General features: G+C 35.5%; 1 protein-coding gene across 1 annotated transcript in view; it reads right to left on the bottom strand.

Moving 5' to 3' along the window:
- ADAMTS19 (ADAM metallopeptidase with thrombospondin type 1 motif 19) overlaps window positions 1–9,029 on the bottom strand; it is a 240,139-nt gene that overhangs the window by 89,202 nt on the left and 141,908 nt on the right. Inside the window, exons 8-9 of the mRNA XM_025040686.1 lie at window positions 8,176–8,316; window positions 6,559–6,709 (exon numbers count right to left, since the gene is read on the bottom strand). Coding sequence (XP_024896454.1) covers window positions 6,559–6,709; window positions 8,176–8,316 — 292 coding nt within the window. The remainder of the gene's footprint in view (window positions 1–6,558; window positions 6,710–8,175; window positions 8,317–9,029) is intronic.

Here is a 9,029-nt window from a genome sequence, read left to right on the forward strand (position 1 = left end):
ACTAGTTTTTTCAATTCCTAAAATTGTTGATTTGAGTTGTTTTGGATCTCATTGAGTTTTTTCAGAAGTACCATTCTGAATTCTGTCATTTAAATCACATATTTCTATGTCTATAAGCTTCTTTTTTCCAAAAAGATTTATTATATAAAGGTCTCTCTTTAGCCTGCTGCAAAGAAGGCACTCTTCGTTTGGTTTCCAGTAGGTTGCGTCTAAGTCTCTTGGATCTCTGCTTTATATAAAGCCTAAATGTCTTTTATATTTTCTCGTAGATATTTAATCACACTTGCTATTCTCAGTTTCAGTCCCTGTCAGTGTTAGCTACGGTTTCGGTAGCATTTGCTTAGATTCCCCTGGAGCTCTTCAGTGTTAGGTTTTGGAGGGTATGCGGGGAGGCGCCCTCTGTGTTGGGGGATGGGGACTGAGGCTCAGCCTTGATTTTCCAACTGGGCCCAGTAAAAATCAACTGTTGTTTCTATGCTGTCCCGCCCCACTTCTCTGCTTTCTGCCCTGATGACTAGGCCCTGCTGCCGGCTGCTAAAAGTTCTGGCACTTCCAGGCAGACTGATCAAGGAAGTTGCCGCACCTTCACCCCTCTCCCTCCTCCTGGAAGGAGCTCCTGTGAGAGGCAGCTTCTTTGTTTCTCCCCATCCACCACCCGACACCCATGGTTCTGACCTGTGGTAGCTCTTATGTACAGATCCCACACTCAGACATGCTGGTGTGCAGTTTGGGTGTTTTTTGTTGAGTTTTAAATGTTCAGCTTATTGTTGTTTAAGGGGGAGAGATCTGAGGATGTGTCTCACTCTGCCATGTTTCATAGATATTTTGAATAATATTAATATACTTCCTCTAAGATCTAGTGACAGATATTGAACTTTAAATAACACACACATTCTTTCATGTATGCAGAGGACAATTGCTAAATGTATCGTGTACTACGTTAAACAAGAAACTTCAATAAATTGTAAAGATATGGCATTGTATAGACTACTTCATCTTATTGCAGCGCAAATAAAAGTCGGTATAAACAATAAAAAGTTATCTTTTAAAAATTGTCTTCGTTAACAAATTTTAAAAATTTCAAAATGTCTCTGGTGCTAAAGAAATAGTGAAGCTGAAAGAAAATGAATGTACTATATAAGAATTTAATTCCAGAGTAGGGAAGAATTTGTATAAGATGGAAAACAAAACAAAACGACATGTCAATTAGAAGTCACAAAAAAAAATTAGTTCTCTGAAAGAAGTTAAAGAGCTAGATTATCCAGTCAAATAAGCACGTGTATTCATCAAACTCATGTACTCATAGACTGTATAGCATTAAGACTCAAAGGATAAGATGGAGCTTTGATTAGATGGCAAAACAGAGAAAATCAATTCTTGGTAGTTTGAACCCACCATAACTTTATAGACCTTAAAGAAAGGAAGGACTTTATAAATCTACAACTTCACCAGTCTCAACAACATGATTTATCAATGATGCTGCTGTGACTGCTGAAACACCCATTATCCATCAAAGGCTATTTCATGTTAAGCCATTTTAAGCACAAATTCCTATTGTCTCTGGATTTCACAATGCCAAATCACAGAGACTTAGTCTTCTAGAATTCTTCATAGGTTACCATAATTCAATGCCAGCCTGTTCATTAGATCAAATGAGAGGTTTTAGAAGCCCAACATATTTTGATGTATCAAGTTGATATAAGAGAAATGTAAAACTGGAACTTTCTATGCAACTCTTTAAAGTCATCATGTGATTCAATTACACTAGATAGTTTTCTATACAATATGATATGCATGCAATTCACAATGTGCCTAATCCAAAACCAATGACAGAGCCATAAGTTTCCTGGAGGTCTTCAATTTTTTTAGCACACTTCCTTCTTACTCAAAGAACATAACTCTTGTGTGGCCACTTCTTGCTGACTCTAGGGAACCGTCCACACCACTTTGTTCTTAGCCAGGCTAAGAATTTCAGGCAGTTACTACAATGACTTCATGCAGTCAGAGCTGGCTCTACCACAAGATGCCAGATGGCCTTAGAGGCACCAATGGCTTAGGACTCAGGAACGACGACAGCCAAGAAGTTAGCATATTCATGCAGAAAAGTGAGCTGTTACTGCTGAGGGCCAAAATGTTTCACAAGCACCTCTACAGCTATGCCTTTAAACATTTTGCAGATGTAGGTTGCTATCCTAAAGGTAAATTTATATCATAAATTAGATCAGCATGTCTGTAATGTTGAAGTCTCTAGTGCTTGTGTACAAATATCTGTATACAAGTACGGAAGAGCAATAGCTAATTCAAATACTATAGACCAACTGCCATTGTCTCTAAGATTCTACCAGAAACACACATGTTGAAAAGTTGCTATGAATCTTCACTCTATGCAGCTGGATAGTTATTTATAATTGACTGGAAATGGAATGGTCACAGGGATGCCTGATCAACTCACATATAAACTGTGAAACAAGCTATCTGCCCTTATTTGTTGTTGTTTATGTAGTCATAACTTAATGTCTTATTGAACTAATGAATCATTGACTTTAATGAAATAATTAATTTGGTTAAATTAACATTTTATAAGGTTATCTTCATGTTATCTTGACATGTGACATACAGGCAGAACTCGAAGTTATTGCAGGTTCAGTTCCAGACCACTTTAATAAAGCAAATATCACAATAAAGTGAGTCACACAAGTTTTTTGGTTTCTCAGTGCATATAAAATTCGTGTTTATACTATACTGTTGTCTATTAAGTATATAATAGCATTATGTCTAAAAAACAATGTACATACCTTAATTAACAAGTTTTTAGTACTAAAAAATGTTAACCATCATCTGAGCCTAGTGGAAAAATAGCACTGATAACTTGCTCAACACAGGATTGCCACAAACCTTCAATTTGTAAAAAAACATGATTTCGCAAAGCACAGTAAAACGAGGTATGCCTATATCTGAGAATCAACTATTCATATGAGTGAAAACTTAGAATCATTATTCCATCATTCAACTGATTCACTTATCACTGAACAAGTATTTATTGAGCACTCTTTTAGGTGTTGGAGGTACAGAGGTAAAAAGGACTAACAACTCATTCGATGTTACAGAGCTTGCCTTCTAGGGATCGGTTTTGTATAAAGTCTCGATGGCAGACTGAGAGATGTAGTGATTCCATGTGTTACCTACTTGAACGTGTATGTGTGTGGCTTAACAAGCAGAACTATCCAATCTTCTATACTTATAACTATTTCTCCTTATATTTTTAAGTTATATCTCCGGATATTATTGATACTTACATGTCTACTTGAATGTCTAATGAACATCTTAAACTTAAAACATGACCAAACTTTATTCCAGGGCATTTTGTTTTCTATTTCTTCTTGCTATATCCTCCCAAGATAAATGCATGCCTTGCTATCACAATTCCTTCAGATCTCTAAACAAATACTACCTTCTACAGGAAGACTTCCCAGATCACCCTACATAAAAGAGCACCTTCTCATTCCTGATTGTATTCCCTATCCTTCTTACCTAAGTTTTTACTTCTCCAAGACACTTATCACCAACTGATATATTATATATGTATTTGCTTATTGTCTGCTTCCTCCAACTAAAATGCATGCTCCATGAAGGTGAGGGTCTTTGTTTCCTGCTGCATTATTAGTGCAAAGGGCAGTGCCTGGAAAGTAGTTGGAACTCAATAAACATTTGTCAAATCAGAGACTGAATTTGTAACTAATCTCTTCAATGTCTCACTCTATCTATCTATCTATCTATCTATCTATCTATCTATCTAGTTCCTACACTTTGCACACTGCACTAATTTGGGATCGAAATGATGATTTTCAAGGGGAGTATCAGATTATGATTTTGGAATCAGAAAAGTCCAGTCTCTTAGCTCTAAGAGACTCTGAAGGATAATGTAGTACCACTTCTCATTCTATAGACAGTGGCTTAGAGAGAAAAAGAGCTTTGACTGCAGTTAACACCTAATCGGAGGCAGAACCACGGTTAGAGCTCAGGCTTCATGCCTTGCCAAGGCAGTGATCTCCAATCGAACCCTCACTCAGAGGCATTGCTTTTCCTTGTCTTCCCAGAGCAGCCCAATCCTTCTTAAGATTATTTTTTAAACTGTCCTTGATTAAGATTACTCACAGGTAAAACTAGAGGAAAACTGATTTTATAAATAAAATTTTCACATACATACAATTTGGGGGAGGGAGGACATTTCTGATACCTAAAACTTAAAACTTAATTTTATTTGCAAAATACTCAGTTTAAAAAAGGCAGCATCCTAGGATATTGAGAAACATAGATTTAAAACCTTCTAAAACAGTTATACTTTCAGAGATGAAAAAAAAAATCTATACAGGTAGGTCAGCGAGAAATAACCATATATAGAGCAAAACGCCTAGAAAAATAAAATAAATCAATTAAGATACTTTTTAACCCTGATGATATAGATACTATAACAGACAAAATGGATTCAGTTGAAACACAGAATATAATCTAAGGTTTTTCCCATACCAAAGACAATATGTAAAGGAGGTAAATGCCATAAGAAGTAGGAAAGCATAGTGTTTACAATGTACTCTATTCTTTGCATTTGCATCTATCACTTCCTCTTAATAAGTGTAAGAACTTAATTCTGCTATTTAACTTCTATAGGCCTCAGATTGTTGATCTGTAAAATAGAATTGAATAAGAACTATGGCATATAATTGTTTTAAGAATCAAAATAAATCATAATTGTAAACAATTAACATACTGTGGAATATATCTTAGAGTTTAAAATATTGTAGAATGGCACAAGTAAAATTTAACTAATATGATATTGTAATATATTTCATTAAAAATAATTTCGAAAAGCTTTCAAAAATAAATTTTATAAACAATCATCTAAAATTTACCAAAATCATGTTGGTAGTTGATCGCTGGCTGAGTTTTTCTAACACTTGGAATACTTCATAAAACATGAAAAATTTCCATTTATCCGCTCTAACAATTCTCCACTGCACGAAATGAAACTATCTCCTACACAATATTGCAACAGTAACCACACGTGGCCTGCTCTGTTTTCCAAAACAAGAATACTTTCAGCATGTAGACGTGTCTACCCACAAAACCAACCCAGTATACCTCAAAACATTTGTTTTGCCATGAAGATTTAGGAAAGAAGATTGTGACCCAATTTTTGACGATCTAAAGGCTCAGAGGTAACAGCGGTGTGAACAAGAAGATTGGTAGATGAGAATAGAGAGGTATCGGGGACAGGTTACATAGAGCCAACCTGGCTACAGTTGTCATTATGGCACCTGGTGCTGCGTTCCATGGATCCACGATTCTGCCACATGTAAACCTTCGGATATCAGGTCACAATCACTCACCTAGGTCAGTTCCTTTTGAGCTCCACTGCTGCCAGATGAGTGTTATAGACTACACATCCATTCACATATCACATTTACTGCATCTCCAACTCCTTTATACATTTATATATTCTAATCGTAAGTCAAATATTCACCGAGTGCCTACCATGTGCCAGCTACTGGGCTAGACGCTGAGGAAACATTCTCTGTCCTCATGGAGCTTATACACAAGTGTGGGGAATGAAGACGAGGAAAATAATAAACAAGTGAACAACTCTTTTGCTAAGAACTAAAAAGCAGAGAGAGCAGAAAATATGTCATAATGGCATATACTCTTTTTCTTATAATGGATTTTAATTATGTCACCAGTAATCCAAAACACTATTATCTTCAACAAAGCCAAACTCCTTTGAAGCAAACATAGAAACTTAGGAAGAGTGAAATACAGCTACCAATTCACTCTAACTGTGACTATCAGTTTATTCCTGAAATACAAAGTGTGTGTGTGTGTGTGTGTGTGTGTGTGTGTGTGTGTGTGTGTGTGTGTGGGGGGAAGAGGCAATAGAGACAGAAAATAGAAGGGTAAATTCTTACATTGATTAAGAAGGTCATTTTGCTCAAGCCTTCAGACTTCAGATTTCTAGACTTGTACAACTGGCTCTCTAATAAGTGACTATTTGAATACTCACAGACACTGCTTAGTTTACCATCATACATTTACCCCTTTCCTCTAGTTGAACTACTTAAAAATGTACTCTCTGATTTTTGTTCCTATAGAACATATTTTTAACATTTTCAGGGGTAAAAGATATAACTCTTCCTCCTCAATTACATACTCTTATATTGTTTTTATTACATTTTTACCCAGTTTCCTACCATTTAAGAAAGTAAGAGATTTAAAATAGAAGCTTTGAAATAGCATAATGCAAATATTTCCCTTACTTCTGTGCCATTTCAAAGGAAAAATTCTTCGATCATTCCTCACTAATTAAACACCTACATCTTCTTTCTATCACTTCCAAAGTGCCAGGAGGAAAAATGCAAAAATCTTTTCTTAGAAAATTCCTTCTTTCCAAGATTGGAGTGATTTTGAGCCACAAACTCTAAAATATAGTCATCGTCCCCTTCTCTAATCAATTGCTAAACAACAGATGCGAACATACATTTTAAAACACCTGGACACAACCCTTACCTGCATCTCCTGGCAAAAGGAAGCCAGTGGCCCGAAGAGAATCTGACACTGCTCATGAGCTGTGTATGTCATCCCTGGCAACTTGGAGGGAACCATCACGGAATTGACACTCTGGGGATTTGTCTGTAGCAAGCAGTTACTGGCCTTTGACCTGGCGATATGCAGATAGGTGTAAAATTTTGAATTTAGTGATGCGAAAAGTTGTTACCATTAGCATGCAATAGGAAACATTTCATAATGTTAAAAATATGTTCTCACTTTTATTTATAAGCTCATAGAAATTAATTTGTATATGAGAATCATTTATTTACAATTATTTAAGATAATCCTAATAAGAATAATGTTCAACTTAACAGAATTTTTTGGTTTATAAAGGTCTTTCATATAGATTAACTTAGCTAATCTACATAACACTGTGAACTCTTGCTATTTTACACATTTGTAAGATGAAGAAGCTCAGACTCATAAATTAACTTGCCCAAAAGTAACTTGTGAAGGTAAGAAATCAACTACATTCAGAGATTTAAAGAATCTATGGAAAAGCATTCTCTAGTGAGTATTCCTGGTATGAATATGTTTGTGCTTGACATTGTAATACAACTTCTATTTATAAGAAGACATTTAATTTTATTATAGTTCTGATCTACATGAAGGCAGCCAAACAGGATCATACCTGTTCCTTAGGAACACATTTGGCCTACTGAAGGGCTGCTGTTCCAGTGAGGTAGTGTGTTCAAAATACGACATGCTCTGAGCACTGTCATCTATACTATCATGACAAAGAATGTGCATAGAATATATTGCATATATTTCAAAGCAGAGTTATGGTAATGTCATAAATATTATATTTAGTAGATTTTAATATTAATTTAGCCGAAAAATAGGCTTATCAACTTAAACAATATGGAAAAATGAATATAATTGATCTGTGCAGTGACTTTAGCTAGCTAGGTGTTGCTGTATTTCTTAGACTTTTGGATACTTTAAGCAATTCTCACTCACTCACTGTTACAATATCACCTACTGTTACAGCTGCTCCTTCTATTACCAAAGTAATAAGTCAAGAACAAGGCCTTTGAAATGAAAATTAGAACAATAATAATATTTTTTATTTCTTTTTCCAGCCAGGCAGAAGCTAAGCATCACTGTTCTTGAAGGCAGAAAAGAACAGAGCACTATTTATAGTGGTGAAAACCACAGCAATGAAAACAGATTCAGAGTTTAAAAGTATCACATGGAAAGGTGGAGCTTTTGTTAAAGAGGTTCTTTGTGATAACAACAGTTTTGCTAAAGACTGAGTAATGAGAATGTTTCCACTGGGAGATTTTGACGAGGCAATTAAATACTGTGATAGATTTTATCACTATGGTAAATTTTTAACCTTACGAATCGTGTTGCCCAATCTTTTATTTGAAAATGTGGAAATTAAGAAGCAGACGAGTTAAATAATATGTCCCAGTTCATAGTATGAGTCAATAGAAGAGCCGGAAGTGGAACCAAGTGCCTTGATTCCTAACCTGGCATCCTTTCTGCTCTGCTCTGCCACCTCCCCAGTGCACAGAGGAAGCAGGCACACACAAACATTCGTAATGTGACAATGGTAAATGACCTCAGTACCTTAGGAATCTTTCCAAATCTTCCTTGCTACATCGAGACCATGAAACATCACCAAGATTTTGTCCTTTAATCCATTCACCAGACATGATATGTAGTCCATCAGCACATGATGGGTGGTCATTGTCATGATTAATGCCCATGCTAATTTGGAATATAATCAAAAATTTTTTAATTACATTAGATAAAATTTTTTTTAAGTTTTTTATAACTGCATTTAAATAACAGCTAAATACTTAAAATAATGGGAGAGAAATTAGTCTTAAAGGTCAAAATAATAGATTTCTAATTGTTCTGTTTTTTTTTAATTTTGTTATCAAGATTAAAGGTAAATATTTCTATTTAGTAAAAAACATTTCCCCAATCGATCTAGCAAATGATTTATAGGTATAGTTTTTACATAGTAGTAGGTACAAAACATACAGAAATAATTTATATTTGACAACGAGATTCTTGTTCTTGTTTACTCATACGTTTTATCAAATCTAAAACCACATTAAACTATTATTTTCCCCATCTGCTTCACTGGGCCATCTTCTTCCACTCATCGTATAACACTGGGAAAACTTCACGTCCGTGGCCATCTTTAACTTTTCCATTAAATCCTGAATCTGTGCCTTTAAGTTAGAATTCCATTCTAAAAATCTGACTTAAGATGTACTAAAAGAATGCTAAATCTCTAAAAACTGTTCTCACTCACCATTTTCTCTTTCAAACCTCTGTTTACTCCTCTATTTTCTTCCTCTCTCATTTGGGAGATGTGTGTGTGTGTGTGTGTGTGTGTGTGTGTGTGTCTGTCTGTCTGTCTGTCTGTCTGTGCGTGTGTGTGTGTGTGTGTGTGCGCGCCCGCCCCCCCA

Source organism: Pteropus alecto, unplaced genomic scaffold (genome assembly GCF_000325575.1).
Source record: "Pteropus alecto unplaced genomic scaffold, ASM32557v1 scaffold78, whole genome shotgun sequence".
Lineage (NCBI taxonomy): Eukaryota > Metazoa > Chordata > Mammalia > Chiroptera > Pteropodidae > Pteropus > Pteropus alecto.